General features: G+C 64.6%; 1 protein-coding gene and 2 long non-coding RNA genes across 25 annotated transcripts in view; 2 read left to right on the top strand and 1 right to left on the bottom strand.

Moving 5' to 3' along the window:
• MCF2L (MCF.2 cell line derived transforming sequence like) overlaps positions 1–27,484 on the bottom strand; it is a 92,613-nt gene that overhangs the window by 44,673 nt on the left and 20,456 nt on the right. For 2 of the 23 annotated variants that reach the window (XM_043891958.1, XM_043891969.1), the window contains exon 1: positions 24,123–24,228. The exons of 5 other annotated variants lie outside the window; for them this stretch is intronic. In XM_043891958.1, coding sequence (XP_043747893.1) covers positions 24,123–24,201 — 79 coding nt within the window. In that variant the 5' untranslated portion in view covers positions 24,202–24,228. Of the gene's footprint in view, positions 1–810; positions 1,018–5,303; positions 5,466–6,417; positions 6,437–9,298; positions 9,447–11,209; positions 11,230–11,839; positions 11,978–16,457; positions 18,716–22,665; positions 22,685–23,800; positions 23,820–23,879; positions 23,899–24,009; positions 24,030–24,122; positions 24,229–27,484 lie in introns of those variants that run through there. 16 more of the 23 variants (XM_043891950.1, XM_043891952.1, XM_043891961.1 and 13 more) reach the window with 15 other exon arrangements.
• LOC122686739 lies at positions 23,877–26,084 on the top strand. Its single transcript, XR_006338880.1, has 3 exons — positions 23,877–23,980; positions 24,169–24,251; positions 25,477–26,084. It is a non-coding gene; the product is annotated as an uncharacterized LOC122686739 (long non-coding RNA).
• LOC122686740 lies at positions 26,149–27,090 on the top strand. The gene is made up of 2 exons (XR_006338881.1): positions 26,149–26,499; positions 26,685–27,090. It is a non-coding gene; the product is annotated as an uncharacterized LOC122686740 (long non-coding RNA).

Raw genomic sequence — 27,484 nt, 5'->3', positions numbered from 1 at the left:
TGAGGGAAGGCCCAGCAGCTGGCAGGGAGCTCGCTGCGCCTGGGGGAGACCTCGAAGCCGAGCCCGAGAAGCCTTCCTTCCGAGATTCCAGCCTTGTCATCCTGACGCCGCACACTCTCTCCCCAGGACGAGCCCTGTGATCCGGGTGTAAACGTGATGACTGAGGTTTCTGCCCTGGCCCCCCCCAGCACTCATCCTCCGAACCTCATCCACCAGTAAATTCACACACGCAGTCTCCTCTTTATTAAACTGGAAACTTCAGACACCAAAGGCGAGGGTGTGGCTGATTCACACAATTTACAAAAGACCTATTTAACGAATTGTTCCTCAATCCTCAGCAGAAATACCCAGTGGAAGATGAGCTCACAACAAAGCCCTCCAAAGCAGCACCTTCCATCCCTGAAACGCGACCGGAAACCCGGGCGCGTCGGCACGGCCCCCTCTTTGTTCTCGGTCACCACGGGTGCGACTCTCCCCAGGCCGGGCAGGTACAGGGGCGCCAGCCCCAGACCGCCCCCTGCGACGCCCCCCTGCCGGACCCTGCTGGTCCTGCCCCTGCGGGCACGGAGACCCCCACCCACAACGTCCCTGGGACCCGGAACAAAGGAGCTTCCAGGCTGAGCGGAGACTGCGCCCCGGTGCCCGGCAGGCGCTGCTCAGGACGAGGGAGAGGACGGGGACAGGCGGGAAGGGGGCTGGCCCGCCCGCCCCGGAGGCCCCCTGCGAGCTTGCCGCCCGCCTGGGCTCCCGAGCAGGTCCCGCGTGCAGGCCCGGGGCCCCCGCCCTCACGCACACCCGCGGCCAGCCCACCTGTGCGGGTCTTCAGGAGCAGCCAGAGCGCGGACAGGTCCCGAGACAGCAGGGAGAGGAGGCTCAGGGTCATGCTGCTGCCGCCGGCTGCGTCAGGAGGCAGCGCCCCGCTGCCCGGCACGCCCGCGCCAGCCGCACAGAGGGAGGAGGCTGGGCTCCATCCCGGCCGCCCACCCGCGGGACGAGGACCCCGCTCTTCCCGGTGGCCGCGGTCCGCCTGTCTGTTCTGCTCGCGGCCGGTAAACTGCGCTCGGCGGGGTGGTGCTGGGGCTCCCCGGGGGCCGGCTCCCTCCCTGCCGCACGTCCCAGCCCTCCCTGCGGGGGGCCCGGGGCTCAGCAGCTCCTAAGCCTGCAGGCAGGCGGGCAGGCATGCGGGCGGCGGGCGGCAGGGGGGGCCTGGGGGCTGGGACCACCAAGACCTCCCGGGGCAACCCCTCAGGTCCTCAGGAAGCAGACCTAGAATGAGGCACACCCCCGCCCCCGCCGGGCCTCCCCAGGGAGGGGGGCCTGGGGGAGCTCGTTAAAGTGCAGCTCGGGTTCAGCAGGTGAGTGGTGCTCCCGGAGGCCCGGGGCTCCCTCTGAGGACCGGGTCTCCAGCAGGAGGGACCCTGGGGGCTGAGCCCAGCCTGCAGGGCCTGGAGAGGACGGTGCTTGGGCCTGGCCGGGACGGGACGTGGCCGCGTATCGTTGGGCATCGCCGCTCATCCTCCCCATCCCGGGCACACAGCTGACCGCGCCCGCCCCCAGTCTGGGCCCCAGGGCCTCGACCATAAGCGGAGGCCCTGGAGTCCAGCCGCTCACACCACGTGGGGCAGCGGTCACTGCACTCCAGGCGCCCCGTCCATGCCCCGCTGTCCATCACATGGCTCGGGATCTGACCTGGTCTTCGCTGGACGGGCCCCGTGTCCCCCTCCTCATGGCTCCCCGTGGCCTCCCTCTTGCGGCCTCCCGCTGACACTGGACAGGCCCCCTCCCTCGCGCTCTCACACCGCTCCCGGGGCACCGGGGCCGGGGACCTTCCCACGGAGCAGGGGCGACTCTGACCCTCACGCACGGCCTGGCTCACACCGTGGGCGGTTCTAGTCTCAGCACAGCCTCCAGGGCCACGATCCAACCCCTCGGAGATGCAGAGACCACGACGGCCCAAGTGCAGTCCGCTCCGGCCCGAGGGACAGCTCGGGCATCCGGCACAGTGGAGGCCACCCGTGGAGTGGGTGACCAAGAGCCTGGGAGTGGCCGTTCAGAGCCCCGATGTGCTTCGGTGAGGTCACGCTGCTGGGGCTCCATCCCTTTCGCCTGCTCCTGTGGCCCTTTCTTCCCGACTCCACAGCAACTGGGGCCTGACCGAGTAAGTCTAGGGGAAGGCCTGACCTCCGGTCACCATCTCAGGCGGGTCGCCGCATTGCTCGCCCAGCCGTTGGGCCCCTGGGTTCCACTGTGGGTGCCCTTCTCCAGCCCACAACACAGTATCTGCCTTTCTCGTTTCCCTCCAGGCTGTGCTCGAATGTGAGACGCACGCTCGGCCTGCTGTCTGAGGTCCGAGGCCCGCCTCCTGGGGAGACTCGTGGACGGACTCCCAATGCCCGCCCTGAGGTCCTGCAGAACCACCCAGAAGGCACCGCACTGCGGTCTGCACTGGACAAGCATGTTCCCGCCTTTACAACCAGAGCCCTTCGGAACTCCAGCATGGAGTTTAAAGAGGAGCTAGCGGTTTGGAGGTTTCCCCTCTAAAGACACGTGATCGGTTCCTCCCTTCATCAAACGTGCAGAAGCAGCTGGCAAGGCGTGGGGTCCAGCAGGAGCAGCCAGACTCCAGGGTCCCCAGAGGAGGCCGGGGGCGGGGGCTTCCCCAGAAGCGGCTGTGGTCGGGGAGCCATGAGGACAGATCCCTCCTGGTCTCTCTGGCCCGAGGACCCACGGAGCTGAGGGCCATGGGCACGCCTGCAGGTCCGCACACCTCAGCCCTCCCACTACGTCCATGGAGCTCTGGTCCCTGTGATGGGAGCCTTGGGCCATCTGCCCCCGCCCCAGGACGCTCCCAGGACGCCCCCCAGGGCTGAGCTCCACCCCCCAGGCTCAGCTGTGCCCCAGTGTGAATGCCCAGCACGAACGCACAGAACCCACACAACGGGACGAGATCCTGGGTGGGAGAGGAGGGAGGAGAGGCTGCCCCCAACCCTCGCCCCCTCCACACCCCCCTCGTATCCTCGCCCCCCTCTGCCCAGGGTGGCGCTTGGGCCACAGGCAACCCGCGCATGGCTCTCCTCGGCCTCAGACCGCTGCATCAGCTCCTGGGTGCCCCCCGTGCCCCCTGTCCCCCGTGACCACAGCCCCCACCACTGAGGGGGGCTGCCACCTCCCCCAGAAGCCTGCCAGGCTTTCCTTCCCACCGTGCCGATGGTTCTAAGGCCACGGGTCCGGTCCCTGCTTTTCATGTCTGCCCGACGCTGTGCGCTCGAGAGGGCGCTGAGCGCGGAGTGGGAGGGCGTGCAGGCCAGCTGGGGGCCAAAGGGCGCACACACTTCCCGCGGTCGCTGGGGACGGTTCAGTAGCTAGCGCCCTGCAGATCCTCGAGGAGGGCCCTGGGCCGGGGGTGACACGCCCACCACACTGGGGCACAGCTGAGTGGCAGCCAGACACCCCGACGCGCGGCTTCAGGCCCTCGAGTTCACCCAGGACCCGGCACAGGGGGCCAGGGGAGAGTTTGTTTGAGGTGCAAAGGTTCTCCAAGGTCGGGGGGGGGCGGGCGGCTAGTGATTTTTCAATCACTCACATCTTTCTGATCAACAAAGGGGGCAGTTTTTTCCGGCTCTGCCCAGCAGGCCACCAGCACAAGAGAGGCAAGAACCAGCGGCAGGAGAGGCTGCAGAGAGCTGGGACAAGGCCAGACGGTGGGAGAGGAGCTGGAGGCCGACTGCAGGCCTGGGGGCTGGGCGGGGGGCAGTGCAGAACCTCTGTCCTGGAGCGGAAGGGCGTCCAGCACCCTGACTGCCCTGCAGGAGCTCCCTTGGCTGGAAGGCACCGCGGGCAGGGACCTGAGTGTGAACAGGACGTGTTGTCTGAGGACACAGCATCCGCGCCACGAGGCGTGTTCCGCACACGGCGTAGACGAGCCACGCTCTGAGCAGTGTTCAGGCCGCCCTGGTGCAGCCCGCCTCCCGCCCTGCCGGTCCGCACACAGTCACAGACACTCGGCGTTAATCCCTCCCTGTCCAGGGGCGCAAGACAAACGAATGAACCAAGGACAGTCTCCTGCGGGCGAGACGGCCCTCCCGGGACCCCGCGAGAACGTCCGGAGGTGTGACTTTATAGCTGGATCCAGGCCCTGGAAGGTGCGGGGCCCTGAGTGGCCTCAGGTCGCCACCCCCTGCAGCCGCACCCGCTGGTGACAGAGCGGGAGGGGCCGTCACTGACTCACAGCCTCCTGTTTGCGGAGGCCTCGCCACCTGGCCCTGGAGCGTCGTCATGGCTACCTGTACGGCAGGTGTCCCCGCTCTGCAAAGCCTCCCAGGCGGGACTCCTCATCCTCGCCCTGCCCGGCAGGCCCCTCCCCTCCATGTTCCCTCCTTTCCCCAGAGTCCCCCTCCTGCGTCCTCCCCGTCCCTCTGAGGCTCTGTGGTCCTCAAGCCCGGGTCCTCCCCATTAGGGGAAGGTCCCCAGCTCTGCCCCGTCCGCTCCGCTGAGAGCCGAATGCGTGCTCCCAGCCCCAAGCTCACCCACGGCCGCAGAAGCAGGCTTCCTGGCGTGATGGCAGGCCCCGAGGGGCCAGCCCGAGCGATGGTCCTCCCCACTGGCCATCACATCCCCGCCGCCCCCAGGCTTCCCCTCGAGCTCCCGCCGGGAACTCGGCAGTGAGACCCTGGGCCGGCTATGCTGGGCCCCCTTCTGGGCCACGTGCCACCACGGCTCGGGGGACCCGAGGCAGGCGGGGAGTCAGCAGCACGGGGTCCCAGGCAAGCTCTCAGCTCACACGGGCGCCGCAGTCCATGCACGCAGTCAGGAGCCTGGACTGACAACCCGGGTCGAGGCCAGTGCTCTCGGGGGACCCCCCACCGCCCCTCCCTCGTCCTGGCTCGCAGTCTGTCGGGGTCCTTCCCTTGGTTCCTTTCCAATGACTTTGGTTTTGTCTGGAGCCTGGACCACAGCCTGCCGCCCACTCACCCTGCACAGATGCCCGGCAGGCCCTCAACGCTGTCAGAGATTCTCAGAAGGGCAGACCCTCCCTCACCCTCCACCCAAGGAGGCTTAGCCCCCGGGTCCCGAGTCCACGGGGAGCCCGAGATGACGGGTATGTGGTCCGTGGAAGAGTCGCAGACGGCCGCCACGGGGCCGCAATCCAGGACCCAGGGCCCTTTCGGGGAAGGGAGCAGGCTCGCTGCTGTTTTGGGGCCACCTCTCTGTGCCCCAGGCCTCCCCCGCCTGCTTCGCCTGCAGCTAGAAGCACCAGACCAGACCCCTAGACAGCGATGAGCATGCGCACCCCAGACACCTGCCTCCTGCGCTGCGGGGATCACGGCTGGAGGGGATGTGGGCTGGCACGTCCGACCTCGGCCTGCGGGGTCAAGTGCGAGGGCGCGGGAGGCCTGACCGCCTCGTGGGCAGTGGAGGCAGGGGCCCGTGAAGTGTGAGCGAAGCACACCCCCACGGCATCTGTGCCGCGCCGCGCTCAGAGCCAGCCAGGACGAGCCCCCACGGCCCCAGGGAAGGTGCTTCTCCCCGTCTCTGGCGCCCCTTCCTTCTGACTACAGCCTGAATCCGGTGTCCGGTCACCCGCCTGTCCAGCACACATCCAGACACGGTGCCCCCGGGGCCCGGACCCCGGACCCCGCCAGCCTCGGAGCCATGCCGCCCCGTCCTCTGAAGACCGCTCGGTTCCGCATCCCGGCATCTTCCGCAAGGATGTCCTCCCCTCCCGACCGCAGCCGGGACGGTCAGGCTCGCCCACCGAGGGACCAGATATGGCCGTGGGAACTGCTCGGCCCTCACTTCCGCCCTGGCCTGTGCTTCTCGCATGCGTGGAGTTACACAGGGGGTGCCCCACAGCCTCACGTGGTGGGGATGGAAAGACGGACAGAGGTGAGGCTGGGGGCGCCTGGCTGCTCGGATGGGAGGCGGCAGGAGGCAGCTCGCCCTCCCGTGGGCTGCAGACGTGCTGCCCGCTGGGCTGTGGGCACGGCCGGGCGCCCCCGCCCGCCTCCCCGAGCTAAGCAGGAAGCCTCTCCCGGCAGATTGGAAAAACAGACACGGGATCACAGATAGCATCGCTGGCTCGCGGGCGGGCGGGGCCGGACAGTGTTTATCTGGCTCCCACCCTCTCGGCTCGGGAACAACGCTCTGCTTGTTCCGCACAAGCTGCGACCTGGACAGAGTGTGGGGAGGGCCGCCTCCCCGAAGATCAACATCCTGGCGTCTCATGCGCAATGATTCCGGGAGGTGCAGAGGCAGACGCAGAGCACAACAAACACAGCTGGGCCCGGGGTCCCCCACACACGGCGAGCGAGGACGCCCGCGGGCCCCAGACACCCCGGGGCTTGGCCTCTGGACTGCAGGCGTGGGGACTCAGAGGGCCGCCGGAGCCCAGAGGAAAGGGTCCCGACACACACACACCTGGAAGCTCAAAGGGGCTTTTGTTGTGGGATCCGGGGTGGTGCAGAGGTGACTGCCCCGCGGCGGCCTCGGGAATTCTGGACCCAAAGGCGACCACCGAGCTGGCTTGTTCCCTTAAAGCGCAGCGGGACCCCGGGCATGGGCCTGGAGGAAGGGATGCGGGGGGCGGTGGAGGGGACACTGAGCCAGCTGGGTGTGCCTGCCGGGCCGGCGCAGTTTCGAGGGGGCGGCGGCTCATAGGCGCAGTGGGAGGCACTGAGCTGTGGGGACACGCACACCCGGGCCCCCAGGCAGGGCGCTCCGGAGAACCAGGGCAGGGGGCGGCACCTGGGGAGGGCGCCCAGGGCCCCTCAGACCCGCACGGGGGAGGAGACAACCCGTGAGGAGAAGACCCCGGGAGGGCGGCCTGCGCTCGACTCGCTTAAAGCTGTTCCCCGTCACATCATGGGTCTCGGGCAGTCCAAGGCTCCCAGCTCCCCGCCGCAGGAGAGGGTGGGTTCGGTCCAGGCGGGCGGCTCCAGCCGCTGTTTTTATTTTACTTTCTGGCTGCGTGTGAGGCAGGCAGGATCTTAGTGGCTTGACCAGGGGTCGATCCCCGGCCCCTGCAGTGAAAGTACAGACTCTTAACCCCTGGACCACCAGGGAAGCCCCCTGGGAACACCTCTTACCTTTGTGCTAAAAATGTAACTACGGCTGTAACTAAAAATCACTTAGCGGCTTGGGCCAAACCGCTCTGGGCTCAGAAGGAACGCCTGATTCTTCTCGGGGAGGGGAGGAGGGGGCGAGGTCCTGGATGTGACGTCTCAGCGGGAGGAGACGGGGTCCGGATTCGAGAGAGGATGGAGGGGACGTGCTGGACGCTGCTTGGGGGCCAGGCCAGGGGCACCTGGGGCCAGGGGTCTTCCCGGTCTGCCCCGGGCCCGAGGGCAATCCCCACCTTCTGCCGCCCGGACCCACTGGTCCTGCACGCCCCCACCAGCCCCTGGGGGGCCCTGCTCCGTCCCCCCAGCTTGGGTGCCCCTGGGCCGGCGGGCAGGATGCGGAGGGGCCCCTGCCTGCCCCTGAACTGCAGAGACGCCCACGCTGGGCCAGGGCCGCGGACCCTCTTCCCTCCTGGGGCCCCGGGCGGAGACGGCGTGAGCAGGCGGTCTCACCGCTGCTTCACTTTCTGCCTTTCTGTGTGTTGGGACGCAGGATTTTAAACAGCAAATCTGCAGGTTCTTAACCTTTTCTGCTCCCCTATAACACTGTCCGCCTGCAAACACGGCGGGTGAAGCACAGAAGCAGCCCGTGTCCAGCCAGAGGCAGCCACGTCCACGGCAAGCGGCCACGTGTGGCCAGGCGCCCCCACGCCCCTCGGGATCGCACCAAACACGGCAGCGCCTCCTGGGGAAGCGCCCCGCCACGTCACTCCCTGCAGCATCCCCAGACAGGGGCTGTTCACAGCGGCAGCCTCCCACGGCCCTCGGCGGGCTGGGGCCGGCGGGTGCCCCCCCGACAGCGGTCGCTCCCCACCAGGCCAGCCCGGACGCGCCTGCGCGCTCTGAACGACGCCTGCAGCTGGCGGGAATGTGGCCCCAGCCCCCGCCCCCAGCTCCAGGCCACCTGCTCTTCGGGGCTGAGGCTGACCTCTGAGACCCGGGGCCTGTGGCCCCAGGAGGTTGGGTCTCACTTCCCCATGGCTGCTCTGACTCAGTTTTAACCCACCAGTCGGGTATTTTTAGCCAAACGTGAGAAGATGCCCCTGATGCCACTGTCACGGGAACAGCGGTTCCGAGGGGGCCAGGAGGGGAAGCTGGACGTTAAACGAAAGAGGAAGGAGCCAGAGAATCAAAACAGAAACTGCACGGCCCAGGTTAACCTCGTGCCCGGCGGGCTCAGGGGGCGTGGGCAGTGCCCACCCGCTCAGGGCTGCAGTGTCCACCCTTCAGCACCAACACGACCAGCGTGTCTCCAGGAAGTGCTGGAAGGGGCGGGTGGGGACTGCATCGCACCCGCGTGAGACCCGGGCAGAGGCCGTGACCCAGGCCCCCCACACGGGCAGTCCCTGCCGTCCCCGGGGTGAGGGCGGGGGGCTGGCACCCAGAGGGGCGTCCGGGAAGAGTGACCCACTGAGGTCGGGTCACTTGGAGACTGGACCTGAGCGTTGGGACAAGGCTTCTCAGCGCTGGGGCCTCAGGCGTCTTGAGCTCAGAGCCCAGGGGGCCCGTTGACCCGAGAAGCTGATCCCGGCTAAATCCCTGAGGACCGCGCAGGACAAGCGAGGCTGCTTCCAACCACCAGCACCTGGCGCTGCCCACCTGTAAAATGGGCGAGGTTCCCGCAAGGCAGGGATGCCACGCTTCACACACGCGGAGCTCGGGGCCCGCTGGGAGTCAGAGCCGCCCCGCGACGCCACGGGAGTGCCAGCCTGTGTCCTCACTGCGGACCAGGCCCGGGTCGCAGCGGCCCCCGAGCGTCCCTCACAGAGGAGCCGTGACCCTCACAGCCTCCCGCAGCGGGGCCCGGTCAGCGCCTGGCCCGGGGGGACTGCCAGCCCCTGGAGAGTGGCCACGGGACAGCTCCAAGACTGAACCGCACTGAGGCGCGAGGCTGCCGCTGTCACGGGCTCGAAGGCACCACGGGGCCGAGGGCTCCACTCTGCTCTGCGTGTGGACCTCCCCCCCGGGCGCCCTCGAGGGGGTCCGTCCACTCTGACGGCGGGGCTCAGACCAGCGAGGCTTGGGCTTCTGCCCAAAGGGAGGGTCATCTGGGGACAAGTGGGCGAAGGGCTCGCGTACCCACAGCCCCGTCCCCGAGCTGTTCCAGACGCCCTCCCCCGTCACCACGAGGCCCACTCTGCACAGCCGGGCCCAGGGCCCAGCACGCCGCCTGCACTCACCCTCGGCCACGGAGAGCAGCCAGGAGCACCACTCACAATAGAGGTAGTAGCTCTTCATCTCCGCCACGGAGATCCGGGCGGCCGCGCCGTCCCCCATGGCTGAGGGCCCGCTGCGTCCGCCTCCTCCCGCTGGACTTTGCTCCCAAGCGCCTGCCAGGGGCCAGCTGGCTTTTCACTTTCACATCACCCTGGAACCGCGGCGTGATCCAGCGGCGGCCGGCCTCCTCACCCCGCCCAAGGACTCACACGCAGGCCGGGCCGGCAGCCCCACCTGGCCGCGGGGCAAGGCCCGGGCCAGCTCCGCGCTTCAGCCGGTGCCTTGAGGTCAGCACAGCCACACCAATCAGAGGACGCTGGCCCGGCCCGGCTGACAACACCCAGGGCAAGTGGGGGGCGTGCCTGTCCGAGGAGGTGCATCCAAGGCCCCTCGACCCGCCAGACGTCAGCCAAGGCCGGCACCTCTGGCCCCGTGTGGGCGAAGGGGCCGCCCCCCCGGAGACCCCTCAGATGCTCGAGGACGCCTGCCCCGCCGCACAGGGCGGTCTCTGCGGCCCTGCCCTGCCCCGCACGGGGGCCGGGGGACGGCTCCTCACCCGCGGTCCAGGGACCGGGGGGCAGGGCCCATAACCCCAAGTGGCAGGCGCTCAGCGAGGCTCGGGGACCCACTGGAGTCCAGGCCAAGCCCTCAGACCCTGGAGCCTGGGGGGGGCCGGGACCCCACACAGACCCAGACACCAGATGCACCCAAAACAAACCCAGACACCTGACCTCCTACACAGACCCACACATCTGACCCCACACACACACCTGACCCCAGACATACACACACCTGACCCCACACACATACCTGACCCCAAACACACACACACACCTGACCCCACACACACACACACCTGACCCCAAACACACACACACCTGACCCCACACACACACACACACACCTGACCCCACACACACACACACACCTGACCCCACACACACCCACACCTGACCCCACACACACACCCACACCTGACCCCACACACACACACACACAACCTGACCCCCCCCACACACACACACCTGACCCCACACACACCCACACCTGACCCCACACACACACCCACACCTGACCCCACACACACACACACACACACACCTGACCCCACACAGACACACACACCTGACCCCACACACACCCACACCTGACCCCACACACACACCCACACCTGACCCCACACACACACACACCTGACCACACACACACACCTGACCCCACACACACACATACACACCTGACCCCACACACACACACACCTGACCCCACACACACACACACACACACGTGACCCCACAGAGACCCACACACCTGACCACACACACACACCTGACCCCACACACACACATACACACCTGACCCCACACACACACACACCTGACCCCACACACACACATACACACACGTGACCCCACAGAGACCCACACACCTGACCACACACACACACCCACACCTGACCCCACACACACACATACACACCTGACCCCCCCACACACACACCTGACCCCACACACACACACCTGACCCCACACACACACACACCTGACCACACACACACACACACACGTGACCCCACAGAGACCCACACACCTGACCACACACACACACCCACACCTGACCCCACACACACACACACCTGACCCCACACACACACACCTGACCCCACAGAGACCCACACACCTGACCACACACACACACACACCTGACCCCACACACACACACACCTGACCACACACACACACACCTGACCCCACAGAGACCCACACACCTGACCCCACACAGACCCACACCTGACCCCACAGAGACCCACACACCTGACCACACACACACACACACACACACACACACACGTGACCCCACAGAGACCCACACACCTGACCCCCCGCCACGTCCTCCTCGATTCTGGGGAAATCAGGGAGTTTAGTGCAGAGACCTGAGCAGGGACATCAACCGAGTTGCTTGAAATTCAAAATAACAGAAACACTAATGATCACCAGATTTCCCCCGACTGTGAAGTCTCCTCACCCACAGGTGTGAGTACAGCCCGTAGGGAGAGCCCCCAGGTGAGGATGTCCTCTGAAAAAGCACTTTGATTAACACAACATGTCCTGTCTGTCTTGGGAGCTCCCACCAGCTCCCAGTCTGTTCTCCAAGAGCCAAACAGGACGACCATCCCGTGGCGTCTGCCACTTCTGGATGAAAACAACGTTCACAAACGTCAAACCCGCTGTGGGCGAGACCCACGTGCTAAAGGCATTCTGAAACACGTCCACGCCTGCGGCCACCCTGAAAAAACCCGGGCTCCGGGCCACCCTCACGGCCCACTTCCAGCCCCCGCCTCCCAGACCCACGGCACGGCGGCCCCGGCCCTGACCTGGTGCCCAGAGCACGATGACCCCGAGCCTGTCTGGGCCTGGGTCAGACCCCGCATAACAGGGTTCCCCCAAACAGGCGGAGGGCCCAGGCAAACGCCAGAACCTCGGCCGCGTCTGAAAGGGCCTTACCCACAGTCAGTGGCGTATTCAACAACTTCAGGTGCATCGATTTTCCAAAAGAAAGGAAACATCCCAGAGACACCCCCTTGAGGGTTTCAGCGCACCCGCTGGTCAACTGCGTTCCTCTAGAATTCCTTCTGGAAGAATCTTTTATTTTTTTGTGCATGTGACCTTGCGTCCAAACATTTCCCCTTTTTGCATCAGCTGCTGGGAAGCTCATAAGGGAAATTCCGGGCTCACTCAGCTCACGCACGTGCCTCACATGTGTGTGTGTATGGCCAGTCGTGTCCAACTCTGTGTGACCCCATGGACTGTAGCCCACCAGGCTCCTCTATCCAGGGGATTCTCCAGGCGAGAACACTGCAGTGGATTGCCATGCCCTTCTCCAGGGGATCTTCCTGACCCAGGGATGGAACCCAGGTCCCTCGCATCTCCTGCACTGGCAGGCGGACTCTTGACCACTGTGCCGCCTGGGAAGCCCCTGATGTGTTCATTGCTTTTTAAAGTCAGTTCTGGTTCTGCGTAAAACAGTCCCTGACAACCTGGATTTCCCTGCTTGTTGGGACTCAGTCCCAAATGTCCGAGGCGAGAGTGGATGCCCCTCCCACCGCTCCATGGTGTCCTACTTCTGAAAGGTGGCGGCTCCTTGGAGGGGCAGAGCAGACGCAGCAATCTGTCCCTGACTTCCTCTTCGCGAGCTGCTCATGTCCACTCTGGCGATCAAAGCACACCCCGCCTCGCAGCCACTGTCTCCTGAGTCCTCACTTGCCGCGGGAAGCTGACTTGGACCATCCACCAACCTGAAGGGGCTTCTTTCCACCCGACGCAGAGGACAGCCCAACCCAGACACAAGCGTGGACAGGTCTGTGAGGAGGGAGCCGGGGCAGGCTCACCGGCGGGAGGAAAGCCGTGGGCAGAGCAGGAAAAGGGAGGCTGTGGGCACCTGGGCTTGGCACTGTCCCTGCAGGTCGAGGACACTTTTCCCCATGGTGTCAGGCTAAGCAGCGTGGGGAGGGGGTGGAGAGTGACAAAGGGGTGGGCAGTGAGGGAGGGGAGGGCAGTGAGGGGGAGGGGAGGGCAGTGAGGGGGAGGGGTGGACAGTGGGGGGAGGGGTGGGCAGTGGGGGGAGGGGTGGACAGTGGGGGGTGGGCAGTGGGGGGAGGGGTGGGCAGTGGGGGAGGGGTGGACAGTGGGGGGAGGGGTGGACAGTGGGGGAGGGGTGGACAGTGGGGGGTGGGCAGTGGGGGGAGGGGTGGGCAGTGGGGGAGGGGTGGACAGTGGGGGGTGGGCAGTGGGGGGAGGGGTGGGCAGTGGGGGAAGGGGTGGGCAGTGGTGAGGGGTGGACAGTGGTGAGGGGTGGGCAGTGGGGGGAGGGGTGGGCAGTGGGGGGAGGGGTGGGCAGTGGGGGAAGGGGTGGGAAGTGGTGAGGGGTGGACAGTGGTGAGGGGTGGACAGTGGGGGAGGGGTGGACAGTGGTGAGGGGTGGACAGTGGTGAGGGGTGGACAGTGGGAGGAGGGGTGGGCAGTGAGGGGTGGGCAGTGGGGGAGGGGTGGACAGTGGGGGGTGGACAGTGGGGGAGGGGTGGACAATGGGGGAGGGGTGGGAAGTGGTGAGGGGTGGGCAGTGGTGAGGGGTGGGCAGTGAGGGGTGGGCAGTGGGGGAGGGGTGGACAGTGGGGGGTGGACAGTGGTGAGGGGTGGGCAGTGGTGAGGGGTGGGCAGTGGTGAGGGGTGGGCAGTGGGGGGAGGGGTGGGCAGTGGGGGAAGGGGTGGGAAGTGGTGAGGGGTGGACAGTGGTGAGGGGTGGACAGTGGGGGAGGGGTGGACAGTGGTGAGGGGTGGACAGTGGGGAGGGGTGGACAGTGGGAGGAGGGGTGGGCAGTGAGGGGTGGGCAGTGGGGGAGGGGTGGACAGTGGGGGGTGGACAGTGGGGGAGGGGTGGACAATGGGGGAGGGGTGGGCAGTGGTGAGGGGTGGACAGTGGTGAGGGGTGGGCAGTGGGGGAGGGGTGGACAGTGGGGGAGGGGTGGACAGTGGGGGAGGGGTGGGCAGTGGTGAGGGGTGGACAGTGGGGGAGGGGTGGACAGTGGGGGAGGGGTGGGCAGTGGTGAGGGGTGGGCAGTGGGGGGAGGGGTGGACGGTGGGGGAGGGGTGGGCAGTGGTGAGGGGTGGGCAGTGGTGAGGGGGGGGCAGTGGGGGGAGGGGGGGACAGGGGGGGAGGGGTGGGCAGTGGTGAGGGGTGGACAGTGGGGGAGGGGTGGACAGTGGGGGAGGGGTGGGCAGTGGTGAGGGGTGGACAGTGGTGAGGGGTGGGCAGTGGGGGAGGGGTGGGCAGTGGTGAGGGGTGGACAGTGGTGAGGGGTGGGCAGTGGGGGAGGGGTGGGCAGTGGGGGAGGGGTGGACAGTGGGGGGTGGGCAGTGGTGAGGGGTGGGCAGTGGGGGGAGGGGTGGGCAGTGAGGGGTGGGCAGTGGGGGAGGGGTGGGCAGTGGGGGGAGGGGTGGGCAGTGGGGGAGGAGTGGGCAGTGGTGAGGGGTGGACAGTGGTGAGGGGTGGACAGTGGGGGGAGGGGTGGGCAGTGGGGGAGGGGGTGGGCAGTGGTGAGGGGTGGGCAGTGGGGGAGGAGTGGGCAGTGAGGGGTGGGCAGTGGGGGAGGGGTGGGCAGTGGGGGGAGGGGTGGGCAGTGGTGAGGGGTGGTCAGTGGGGGGAGGGGTGGACAGTGGTGAGGGGTGGGCAGTGGTGAAGGGTGGGCAGTGAGGGGTGGGCAGTGGGGGAGGGGTGGGCAGTGGGGGGAGGGGTGGACAGTGGTGAGGGGGTGGGCAGTGTGGGAGGGGTGGGCAGTGGTGAGGGGTGGGCAGTGAGGGGTGGGCAGTGGTGAGGAGTGGGCAGTGGGGGAGGGGTGGACAGTGGGGGGGGGGTGGGCAGTGGTGAGGAGTGGGCAGTGGTGAGGGGTGGGCAGTGAGGGGTGGGCAGTGGGGGGAGGGGTGGACAGTGGTGAGGGGTGGACAGTGGGGGAGGGGTGGGAAGTGGTGAGGGGTGGGCAGTGAGGGGTGGGCAGTGGTGAGGAGTGGGCAGTGGGGGAGGGGTGGACAGTGGGGGAGGGGTGGGCAGTGGTGAGGAGTGGGCAGTGGTGAGGGGTGGGCAGTGAGGGGTGGGCAGTGGGGGGAGGGGTGGACAGTGGTGAGGGGTGGACAGTGGGGGAGGGGTGGGAAGTGGTGAGGGGTGGGCAGTGAGGGGTGGGCAGTGGTGAGGAGTGGGCAGTGGGGGAGGGGTGGACAGTGGGAGGGGTGGGCAGTGGTGAGGAGTGGGCAGTGGGGGAGGGGTGGACAGTGCGGGAAGGGTGGGCAGTGCGGGAGGCGAGCCTACATGGAACCGCACCGCCAGGGGGCCGTGTGTCAGAGCCCTTAACTGCCCCTCGTCCACCCTGATCTGAGCGCCGGCGGGCAGAGGGCAGAGCAGAGGCGTCTCCCGTTAACCAGGAACCCAGCAGCTGCTCTGGCCACATACCCGCCCCCTCCCCCGCCTCCGGGGCAGACCTCCGCAGCTCACAGCCAGCCCTGCTCTGCACAGACGGGACCCTGGGCCCCCACTTCTGAAAGAGGTGCCCCGGGGCCTCACTGCCCTGAGGGTCCCCGGAGCACCAGGTCCACCTGTCCTGCCCCGCTCCTAGAGTCGGGGGCAGACTCAGCCCCCAGCCTCCCCTCCCCGCACAAGGCCTCCAAGTATCAGGGCAGTTCAGTCCTCCCAGGACTGGGGGGTCCTGGGCACCCCCAGCAGCCAGGGTGCAGATCCCCAAGGCCAGGGCCCGTCCAGTCAGGCGACTTGGGACCCCCCCACCGTGTGGAGTGCCCGGCGCACAGCAGACTTGGGAGGAAGACGGGAGAGGCTTGCTGCACACACATAGCCCTGGGGCCAGGCAGCACACACAGGCCCCGCTGACAGCCCCCAGCCCCGAGTCAGCGCAGGAGTCAGCAGACTCCTGGCGAAAGGCCCTAAGTCGTGGGTACGGGTGGAGCCAAGCGCAGAACCACGGCCAGGAGCCGTCAGCGAGGGGCTGAGTCCACGGGGTCAGCCCTGCCCGGGGCTCCCAACGTCCTCCCCGGACCCTCCCTGCCAGCGCCCGGTGAGGACGGCCCTGCCGGAGTGGGAGAGGACACGGCCCGAGGGGCGGCTCTGACCTTCGCTCCGATGCCCTGCAGACACGCGGGCATCTGGGCACAGACTCCCCCCGAGCGCCCCCGCGGTCAGCACCACCCTCTGGCTCCCGGACCCTGGAGGACGCGGGGGCTCCAAGCCAAGGGGTAGGACAGAGGAGTCAGCCCAGGGCTGCCCTGCCCCTGCCGCAGCCAGCATAAGCCCCGAGACCCCCATGCACGTCCACTGAGCCTTCTTCCTGCGTCCTCCCCAGGGTGCTCCCGACCGCACTCTGGGGCCCTGGGACCAGAGGGCAAAGTAAACAGAGAAAGACCGCTCCAGCCTCAATCGAGGCCACCGACACGGCGTCTCTAGCCTACCTTTCCTAACAGGCTTAGGGTGGCACACGAGTTTTGTAAAAGAAACATTCAGAGAGTCGCCGCCCACCAAGGGCCCCCCCATGCCCGTGGACAGGGCCACCACGTCCCGCCTCACCAGGCTGCCGGTGCCTCGAGGCCGCCCAGCGACGCCTCCAGCGCTGCAGCAGGGGTGGCAGGCGGAGCCAGCGCCGGGGGGTCCCCCGGGCTCCGCGGGACGCTCCTCTCTCGGCCATGGTCCCGAAGTCTCCCCACCGAGGAGGAGGCGGCGGTGGCTCCCGGTCTTCAGCCCCGGATCCCCCGAGGGCTGTCCTGCAGGGCTCCGCGGGGGACGCTCGAGAGCCGGGCTGACCCCGGGACGCGCTGAGCCGGACACACGGCCCTGGGAGACCTCGGGGCGACGCGCGCATCCAGGCTGCAGACCCCAGAACGCCGGGCACTGACAGGCCGTGGAGGAGCACAGAGGACACGCCTGCCGGTCTGAGAGGGGCTCCCGAGGCGGGCGAGGCTGTCCACTTCAAGTCCTGGGCGTTTCCTTCCTCCTTCCTCGGGGGTGGGCTTGTGTGCGGAGCTCTGGGCCTCGGGGGCGCGGAGTCAAAACCCTTCCAAGCTCAGGAAGCCTCGAGTCCAAACAGCAGGAGCGGGAGGGCCTCAGGGGATACGGCCGGGCTCTGGAAATAAACCGGCAGTTCCGCCGCACAGCACTGCAGCTTGCAGAGAGGAAACCGATCGCGGCTTTGTTTGGCCGGCGACACTTTCCACAGAGCGGCTCCGAGCCTGCCCCTCGACGAGGCCTTGGGGTAGCCCTGAACTGTCCCGGGGCGCAAGCTGCACCAGGCACCCCGGGAGCAGCTGGGCCTCCCTTCCTGGGGCCTTGGTTCACCTCCTCGCATGGGCGTTCCCAACATGACCGACCCCGAGCTGGAGCAGACGCCATCCACGCTTGCATCTTCTCACTGGCTTCCCGAGAGGCTGGCCCGGCTCACGATCCGAGGAAACAGATGGTGCATTTGATGTGGCAAGTCTGGGATGCAGGCCACCCCGAGACCAGGGTGCAGGGCCTTGGGGCAGCTGTGTGGAAATGGTCCCCGCAGCCCACGGGAGCAGCCCCCACGGGCTCTGGGACCCACGGTGAGCACGACCCTGAGCCGTGTCCCTCCCCGTGTGTGTGACGTTGCCCCAAAGAACCCTGAACTCCAGGGGTCGGGCCGGTGAGTCAGGACGCGCACCCACCGCAGACAGTTTGTGACGGGACACAGGCATCCTGCCAAGCCGCTGGGGTTAACTCACTGTCTCCTAAATACCTGACTGTGTTTTAAAGGTGCTGCTAACTAAACTCTTCCCCAAAGTCAGCTCTGCGTGGAACCTCAGTCACAACCAGTGGGTTTCTGTCCTGCACGCTCATAGCCTCGAATCCCGAGCATCTGAGATTCTGCAGGACTTCCCCAGCAGCCGGTGGGCACTTCCTCCCCAAGACCCAGTGAAACATCAGAGACACCCGGGAGCCAGGGCTTCACGCAGGATGCTGGCCACCCTCCCGTGCGAGCGGCCGGGGACGCTGAAGGCCGCTTGAGAACCAGAATGATGCTGCTGGGCCCAGGGGTGTATGTCATACAACGTGGCCTCAAATTACCAGGAAATGCCTATCAATAAGTGGGAGCAAGTTAAGGCTTTTGGCAGTAATACAGGCAAGCTACTCACGCCAGGGGAGCGGAGGGTCACTCGGTGCCGGCCTGATGCCAAGTGAGATGCTGGGGGACTGAAGGGTCAGTCCTTCCAGGGTGCAGTGGGCTGGGAGCAGTGCCATCTGAGCCTGTGGACCACGCTGGGAGCATTGCAGACCGCCTGCCCCTCATCTTCTCGGGCACGTGCACATAGTAGGCTTCCCCCGTGGGGCCGGCGGGTTCCCGGGAGGCCAGAACACAGGGGAGCGACCTGAGGGGCCCCGGCCCTGCAGGGCACGGGCGAGCACCCCCTCCCGCCTCATCCCTCCTGGGCCTTCCCTCGAGCAGGCGCCCCCACTGCACGGGCAGGAGGCCCATGCTCCTGGCTGCCCGGCAGGCACCGAGGTCCGCAGGGGCCACCCCGATGGCCCTCCTCCCCGCCCATCTCAGCTCGTCCCTGGCTCCACTCTCGGCCACAGCCTGGGTCCCACCTGGCAGCGGCTCCCAAGGCTGCCGGGCAGCCAGCCCCTCCTAAACTGCTCCGCGTCTAGCAGGGGTCTTGAGGGGCAACACTTCCTGTCACTTCCAGGGACACGTCTTCCTTCGAACAAAGGAAGCTCTGGGGCTGGACGATGGGGGTAACCTCGCTACGGCTCCAACACTCGGAGGCTTCTGTAACCCGGAATAAAGCCATCCGTGGAGAAACAGGTCTGTAGGGTCTGGAACTGGTTACTCTTAACAAGCTTTTTAAATGATATGCTTACTTTCTTTAAATAAAGGATATGGCACAACCGATGGACCAACCACGTCGCCATTTGGAGATGATGCCCGGGTCATCAGAGAAGGCGATGGCACCCCACTCCAGTACTCTTGCCTGGAGAATCCCATGGACGGAGGAGCCTGGTAGACTGCAGTCCATGGGGTCGCTAAGAGTCGGACACGACTTAGCGACTTCACTTTCATGCATTGGAGAAGGAAATGGCAACCCACTCCAGTGTTCTTGCCTGGAGAATCCCAGGGACGGGGGAGCCTGGTGGGCTGCCGTCTGTGGGGTCGCACAGAGTCGGACATGACTGAAGCGACTTAGCAGCAGCCCAGGTCACATGAGTGTGTGTGTGCGTGCTCAGTCGTGTCCCACTCTTTGCAACCCCGGGGACTGCAGCCCAACAGGCTCCTCTGTCCATGGGATTCTCCATGCAAGAGCACTGGAGCGGGGTGCCACGCCCTCCTCCGGGGCAGCTTCTTGACCCGGGGATTGGATCTGCGTCTCTGGCACCTCCTGCGTTGGCAGGTGGGTCCTATACTACCAGTGCCGCCTGGGTCTTAAAACACTGACAACGATGACAAGGTGATTCAGATCCTCCCTAAGCTATGTTTGCAAAAATCTTCCAAAGACACAGGTTGGGATGTGGCTGGGTCAAATTTTACGTAAAGGTTTTTGTTTGTTTCCTTGGGAGCAAGCAGGCTGCCCGTGAACCACTCGGTTCTGACACTGATCATGGTGAGTGACGGTCACATCCAAGGACCGCGCCCGGTGAAGCTTCAGATCCAGACAGAACCTTGCCGTCCACTCCACAAGGTGCTGGCCTGGCCTTGGTTCTGCTCCCTAAGCGTCCAGGAGTGACTGAATGAAAGGGTCCATAGGAACACGTGACCCTGTCAACAGTAAGGGAGGGTTTCAGACGAGAAGACAGCGAGAACTCTAGTCCTCTCAGAACTGAGGTGGACAGTTATAAGACCGAAAAGCCGCGGAGCCCCACCATCTCTGCTCATTCAACAGCCTTCTGTGTTTTGTTATCATTCAAATACCAGGGCTTCCCTGATAGCTCAATTGGGAACGAATCTGCCTGCAATGTAGGAGACCCTGGTTCAATTCCTGGGTCAGAAAGATCCCCTGGAGAAGGGATAGGCTACCCACTCCAGTATTCTTGGGCTTCCCTGGCGGCTCAGCTGGTAAAGAATCTGTCTGGAATGTGGGAGACCTGGGTTCTATCCCTGGGTTGGGAAGATCCCCTGGAGAAGGGAACAGCTACCCACCCCAGCATTCTCTCCTGGAGAATTCCATGGATTGTATAGGCCATGGGGTTGCAAAGAGTCGGACACGACTGAGCGACCTTCACTTTTCAAATCCTTAAGGATTCAGGAATCAAGAATTCTAAATAAACAATTCTGTTTTTAAAGACAAAGCATTCTCACAAAAGTAAGGTCACATGAAGGGCCCCAGTTCACCACACCTAGTATCTTTCCCCGGAAGTCATCATTTGGTGACATGTTAGTATCAGTTCTCCCCTTTGGGGAAAGAGCGCCACGGCCACGCAGGACGAGGATGGGGAACTGGCCCTGCTTTGGGGATTGGACTTGCTTCTGTCCCACAGTTAATGACTGAATGAAGCAGAAGCCCGGAACGTTCGCTGACTCCATTTAGAGACACAGAAGGCATCTACTCTCTGAAGCAGAGAAAGAAGGATTGGCTCTTTTTCCAGCTTTACGCTTTCCTGGAGTCTCCTACCCACAGCTGGACTTCCTCGCACATGTGTGCGTCTGTGGATCTGAGCTAAGCAAGGGCTCCAGGCCGCAGGCTCCCTCCTCGGGCATGGGGCCCAGACATGCGCTGGGCGCCCTCCACGCACCGGCCCCCGCTGCCTGGATCACGGGTGTGGTCCTGGCTCCGAGCCCCACCCCCCACTTCTCACTTGCTGGGAGAACCCCCGCCTCGCATCCCTGGGAGGTTAGTCGAACAACAGTTAATAGCGTGTAACGGCGGCAGGGACAGTGAGCCAGGTGCCCGCCCGCATGAGCTTCTGTGACATCAACCCTGGAGGCAGGCGCTCTCGTGATCCACTTCACAGATGGGGAGACCGAGGCTCCCCTCCTGTTGGGGGGAGGATGCCCACCCTCTCACCTGCCCTCCTGCCTTTATCACCTGGATGACTTTGCTTCAGCTGAACTTTTCATAAGCTCAGGCAACTGTGGTCTTGGTGATGGGATGAGAAGACCTTGGGATTTGGGCAGAATGGGAACATCAAACACCAGCTCGGCCGCTGAGCAGCCTGCAACTGGAAGCCTGAATACAGCTTCCGGAGGACACGGCCGTGGGATGCCCTGGTCCTTAAAAGGAATGCGGCGGACGTGTGACTACCACGAACCCAGATGCTGCTGGACAAAGGTCCTGGGATGGCATCCCGGCCCAAGAGGTCGGCTGAGCAGCTGGGACGGCAGCTGGAATTAGTTTCTTGGTGAAGCTGGTGTAGGAGATGGGACCGCCGACGGTGCCAGACCAGCGGGCCAGCGTCCCTGCTACACTCGAGCTGGGGGTGAGGCAGCTTCGTCACTCACGCCCATTACTTGTCCCTTCAACACGCAAAGAGCCAGGAGCTGCGAGTCCTCACTGGGGCCACGAACACTTTAAATGTGACAGAGCTTGTATTTTTACCCGGAGAAGGAAATGGCAACCCACTCCAGGATTCCTGCCTGAGAAATCCCATGGACAGAGGAGCCTATATTCCATGGGGTCGCAAGAGCCAGACATGACTGAGCGACTGTCTTTTCATCCATCCATGCCTCCATCCATCCATCTGGACGCTGAAGCATGTATGTTACCACATGTAAAGTAGGCGGCCAGTGCGAGCTCCATGCATGAAGCTTGCATCCATGCATGTCGGGGGCCAATACTGACTGCTCACGGCCAACCCCTGGAGAGGGGACACCAGGTTTAGGGACCCTTCTGCTAAATGGTTCTCCAAGCCAGGCTCCTGGACCAGCACCAGAGGCATCACCTGAGACCTTAAAACCGCAGAGCTCAGCCCCCGACTGCCCGGATCAGAGGCTCCAGGGACGCCGGGAGCCGGGATGACTCCGTCCGGAAGGTTCAGACGCTCTGGTCTGAACCACCCTTCTGCGTCAGGGAGAGGCTTAGTGGGCTCCATCCACCAGCCTTTCTCTGTCTAGCCTTCCTCACTCTGTCACCACTTACTGGGAATCTAGGGAGAAAACCAACACAATGGCCACGCTGGGAAAGCAGCCGGCCGCACAGAAGGGGGCCTCGGCCATGGGAAGGGCTCCTGGCCTCGTGACCAGGAGAGAGAGGGAGCGAGCTCAGAGAACGTAAATTCCCAAGGTCAGCAGCCTCACAGACCACACAGGCAGCAAGCTTCACCCCCGCTCAGGTGGACTAACCCGATGACGTCCTGGGGAGGGGGAGCGAGAGTATGCCCGGGCTGAAATCAGGGAGCAGAGGGTCCCCGTGGGATGGAGAGCAAGTCCCGCCGGCCCAGGGTGGGCCACGCGGTCCGGCTCCGTGCAGCCTGGGAGGCCCCAAGCCTCAGCTCCAAGTCCATCCCCACCCCACCCCTGCCCTGGATCGCGACAGCAGCGTCCAGGTGACCTCCATGACCTCCAGTCAGAGCCGTTCTGCTACACACGGGGGCTTCCTCTGCAGCAGTGCTGGGGACGCAGACCCGAGCTCCTGGGGGGCTCACGGCGGCCCCAGGGGGGCACGTGTGACCCGCCCTGCTTGGCAGGCGGCCCTGTCAACCCCGCACGACACTCAGCCCCAGCTGGTGGCACCTCCCCCGTCGCAGGAGTGGCAAGTGGGTTTGCGCCGAGGGAGGAGGCAGGTCCTCCCCCAACCAAGCGGACGGTGCTCACCAGACCGGCGTTTACCTGGGTTTCAGAGTCTCGGTGCGAGGGGAGCCGTCGGAGCACCGGTGTGTCTGAGGACACAGCAGAGAGCCGGGCGGCAGTCTGCAGAGTTCGGGGTGCCCAGCACCACCCCGCTCCTGGAGGGCAGTCTCCGCACTGTCAGAGTGCACACGCGTCTCCCCGCTCACCAGGAAGCCTCGGGCCCTGAGACCCAGGGATGACATCACCCCTTGGACCAGTTCCCGCTGCTCTGCAATCCCGACTCCAGCCCAGCGCGGGGGCGCGAGGAAGCCTCCCTCCAGGGCGAGCGGGCACCCGGTCCGCGCCCCTCACCTCAGCTGCACGCCGCACCGCAGGACTCACGCGTCAGACCAGGGAGCCACCCTCCTGAGAACAAGGGGCAGACGGCAGAGGGGCTTTATGTGCTTTTGACCCACTTATCACAAATCCAGTACTTTCAACACCAAAATCACCATTAAACACAGAACAAGCCCCAGGGTCCCAGACCACCACACACAGTATACTCACACTGACCTCGCCACTGCTCTGCTCTCAAATCCACAGGGTCTCATGCTTATGATAGAGGGGTAGGAGAGGCGTGTGTTGGGGGGGTTACCACACCCAAACCAAGTGACTGATCACACCTAACCTCTCGGGAAAGTGTTACTTAGATGATGAGGCAAAGTCCGTGACGCAACACAGCAACATCAGGAAAAATCTGGCAGCTCACTTTTAATGGTGTACGACCACCTCCTCTTCATTTCAAGGAGAGCCGGCCCCAGCTGATGGGGCCCTGCACACGCGCAGGAAAGCTCAGAAGTGACCGACGAAGGCAGCGCCCAGCCCGGCCAGCGCACGGCCCTCCTGAATCCAAGCAAATGCAGCAGAAGTCCTCAAAGCTAATTGTGATTCGTCCTTTACTCAGTACAGAAAACAGCATCCGATCAGCCATCTCCCTCTCCACACCCAAGCCGCGTTCCAGCATCTGTCTTAGGTTCACATCCTATTTGGTGGAGAAAGACCTCCCTGATGGATTGGACCCTCCCTCCTCAAAACGAGCTTCGACGCACCTCCCCCCCCACCCCGCCGCCCCCAGCCTCACACCAGCTCAGAAAGCCCTGGGCTCACGTTCTTTTCCAGCCACAAACATGTTTACCGTCTCCACTGCGACTGCAGCACGCGCAGCCCAACGCAGGCTGAATGAGCAGATTTCAGATCAGGCTCCACGTACAAACCTGCGGTCACCCAGAAAGCCCATCACCAATCTGCCATCCTGGCCACCTTCCTAGGCGGAATAAAATCGGGCTGACCGGCCAAGGAGCCTGTCAGCTTCCAGGTCAGAGCCATCCTTCCCTGTCCTGTTACCTCTGCTTGGGAAAAGAAATGCAGCCTGCCACAGAGAAACCAGGCGCGTCTCCCGAGACTCAGCGCATGATGTCAAGCTCAAAAACGGGCTTGGGGCCGGCGGCTCCTCCTACCAATGCGCTTGGAAACCGCGTTCAATCTCTGCACCATTTCCTCCAGGGCCATCTCTTCATGCCTCAGCCAGAACTTCATTCTCCGCAGCGCAGAACGGTCCTGCAGCCCCGGCTTCCTCTGCACCAGAGGTGCTTCGGGGGAGGGGAAGCGCTGGGGAGGGGGCCCGCCGCGCCGCCTGCCCGGGATTGGTCCCGAGCCCCGCCGAGGGGGCGTGTGGGGGGGCTGCTCGGCGGAAGCGGAAGCGGTGCGCGCCCCGCGTCTCTCCGCAGCCACCTGGGCAGCCAGCGAGCGCACCCCCGCGCGGCGAGCAAGGCATTCCACAAGTGCACCCCCGGGTGCAGTCAGCCGGGGCCCCCCGCGAGCACCCGCGGATCCCTCGACAGTCCCGCGCGCGCTCCCCCGCGCCGACCTGGGCGCTCGACCAGTGCACCCCGCGGCCACCTGGGAGCCGCGCGGATTGGTGCAACCCGCCGGGACCTCAGCCCGCAGCCCGGACCACCCCTCCAGCCCCAGGTCTCTGCGCCCTCCCCAGAGTGGAGCGGGGAGCCGCGGGGGCGCGGGTATGGAGCCTGCCCGCCGTTACCTCCGGCCGCCCCGGGGCAGGTGCAGAGGCCGCAGCAGCCGGGCGCACGCTCCCCGCGCCGCCGCATGTCGCCCGCGCCGCCCTCCGCGAGCGCGTCGGTGGGTTCGCGGTGGTCCAGTGGCCGCCGCCTGCCCAAGGACGCGAGGCGCAGGAGGGAAGCGCGCGCCCAGGCTCCAGCCGGCCATGCTTGGCACGAAGCCACCCAGTGCATTCTACACCCGGCGCCCTGCAGAAGCCAGCCATGCGTGTGCCCGGGCCCAGCGCCACTCCCCTGGGAGGCGCAGGAACCCTGTGTGCGCCGCGACCCTGACTGGGGTCTCCGCACCGGGGCTGACCTCACAGAGGGGCCGTTTGAGGAGCAGGTGCCTGGTCCCGTAAGTGGTTTGGGAAATTCAAGTGGGCAGCGCATGTCAACGCAGGGTGTGCCCACATCCCAGTTGGGGGGTGGTTTGGAGAGGAAGGTGGCAAGCTCCCAAGGGCTTGTTGACTCCCGATGTCCAGCTGCACTACGCCCCTCTGTACTTCTCCGGCTGACCACTGTTCCCTTCATCCAAGGTTCCCACTCGCTGGCTCTCAGCTTCCTTCCTCTCTGTGCCCTGGAGCACCTCGCTCTGGGGCATTTCAGGGGCCAAGCAGCTAACACCACGGCTTCATGGTTGAGCCTGCCAGCCTCTGTGCCCGGATGTTTGCTCGAACGGTCCGGATGTCATTTTGAGGGCGTTCTGTAGCCGAGGTGAACGTGTAGACCAGCAGGTCACCCTCTGTTGCAGGTGGGCCTCGTTCAATCAGCTGAAGAGGAAAAGACTGATGTCCTCGAGACAGAGGGAATTCTGCCTCCAGAAGGGCCAGACTCCGCCCTTCCCGGTTCCCACCCTGTGGCTGCGCTGGACACCTCAGACTTATGGCCTCCATGATCCCCTGACTGTCTCTCCCTCCCTCCTTCCCCCGCTCACTGAGTCTGTATCAAACCTTTACTCTCTCTTTATATTATAGCACACTTGGCACGATCTTGATACAAGTCATTTACTATTGACTGAAGTGTAGCCGTCGTAACAATCCCATCAGATGCTATGGAGCACTTCTATTGTGTTCCAGGGACCCTCCTAAGTAGCTTTCCTGGTGTGAATTGATGTAATCTTCACAAGGATCTAGGAGGCAGGCACTGTTCTACCCTGTTTCATAGTATAAGGCACAGAGACATCCAGTAACCTGCCCAGGGACCCAGAGAGGTACTGGAGGCACGGTTAAAACTCAGACGTGTATAAACACAAATATGAAAGCTGGGTTTGCTTCAGGGAAGCACCATCATGTATCAGTTGGAATGCCATCCCCCAAGTCTCTTACAGTTCAATAAAGGACAGTGAGCTAACGGTGCAGACCCCACCCTGCAGAGAGAGGCTTCGCCTGAGTGTCCCAAGGGTGCGGGCGCGTCTGCGTCCCTGCTGGGCCTCCCAGAGAGCAGAGGCGGTGTGGCACCCAGGTGGCAAGGCAGAGTGCAAGATGATCCCTGGCTACCGAACACATCCTCTTAGCAACCGTTCCGGAAAGTCAGCCTGAAAAGGAGGCGCAAAATAGGAGAGCTGAAGGGTGTAGGTCGGGTCCGAGGTGGGGGCTCTGGGGGAGGCGGAGACACGCCTCCTGGGAGGAAGCGGGTGCTGCCCGCCAGGCTGGGGTGCAGCTGCGTCCTGCATCAGAGGATCCCGCGTGGGGCCGGGGCCGGCGAAGCAGGGAAAAGCGGACACTCTGAAGGAACCCGCAGCCTTGGACAGGCAGCTTCACCTGTGACCGCACCTGTGAGCCGGGGCACGGAGCCGGGGTCTGTCTGAGGAGGGCATCCCAGGGATCTCAGTACACGCCCACCTCTCCCGGGCATCTCCCCCTGGGTCCTGCTGAGTAGGCCGTGGTGGGTGGGTGGGGGGGTCCCTGCCCCCCAGGGGTCCCCAGGATAAGCCCCTGGCAGCTGCCTTTTCTAACTCAGGGCCAAAGATGTAGACAGAACATTCAGAAGACAAAAGGCAGGATCCACCTGGCCTGCTGGGAGAGAGACCAGCTGTGGGGTGGCCAGGACAGCGTGAGGACTGCTGGGTCGTGCTCAATGCTGTGGACATCAGAGACCCGACCAGGGGAGGTACCACCTCACAGCTGCCAGAACAACCTCATCAGAAAGACGGGAGGACAAGTGCCATGCGGAGGCAGAAAAAGGGAGCCCCCGTGCAGTGTTGGCAGGAATGTAAATCCGTGCAGCCACTATGGAAACAGTAAGGCAATGCCTCAAAAACCTAACGACTGCCGTGTGATCCAGGAATTCCATTTCTGGGCGTTTTCCAGAAAAAAAAAAAAAGAACATTAATTCATAAAAATAAAGTACCCTATGTTAAACTGCAGCACTATTTACAATAGCCAAGAGGAATCTAAGTGTCTGGATGGATGAATGGACAGATAAGGTTTTGTGCACACCCACGGTGGAATAGTACTCAGCTGTAAGACAGAATGGAATGTAGATGCTAGTAACGTGCAGGGACCCTGGGGGATGATGCTAAAGTGCCGGGCTCCAGCGCACAGCGTGGGGACAGCCATCATCAACACCGCACCATGAGGGTCAACCTCGTCACGAGGTAGGTGGTGACGTTCTCCCCACAGAAGGGAAACGGTAACTCGCTCGCTGTGGTTCCCACTGACACACGTGTGGCACGTCGTCACCTAAACTCACAGGATGCAGAAGCCAATTCATTCCGTCTTGTACCTCTGGGGGGGGCGTGCTTATGAGAGAGCCCAACG

Source organism: Cervus elaphus, chromosome 30, assembly GCF_910594005.1.
Source record: "Cervus elaphus chromosome 30, mCerEla1.1, whole genome shotgun sequence".
Lineage (NCBI taxonomy): Eukaryota > Metazoa > Chordata > Mammalia > Artiodactyla > Cervidae > Cervus > Cervus elaphus.
Note: the sequence above shows the minus strand (reverse complement) of the source record. Positions and strands in the feature narration are given on the sequence as shown.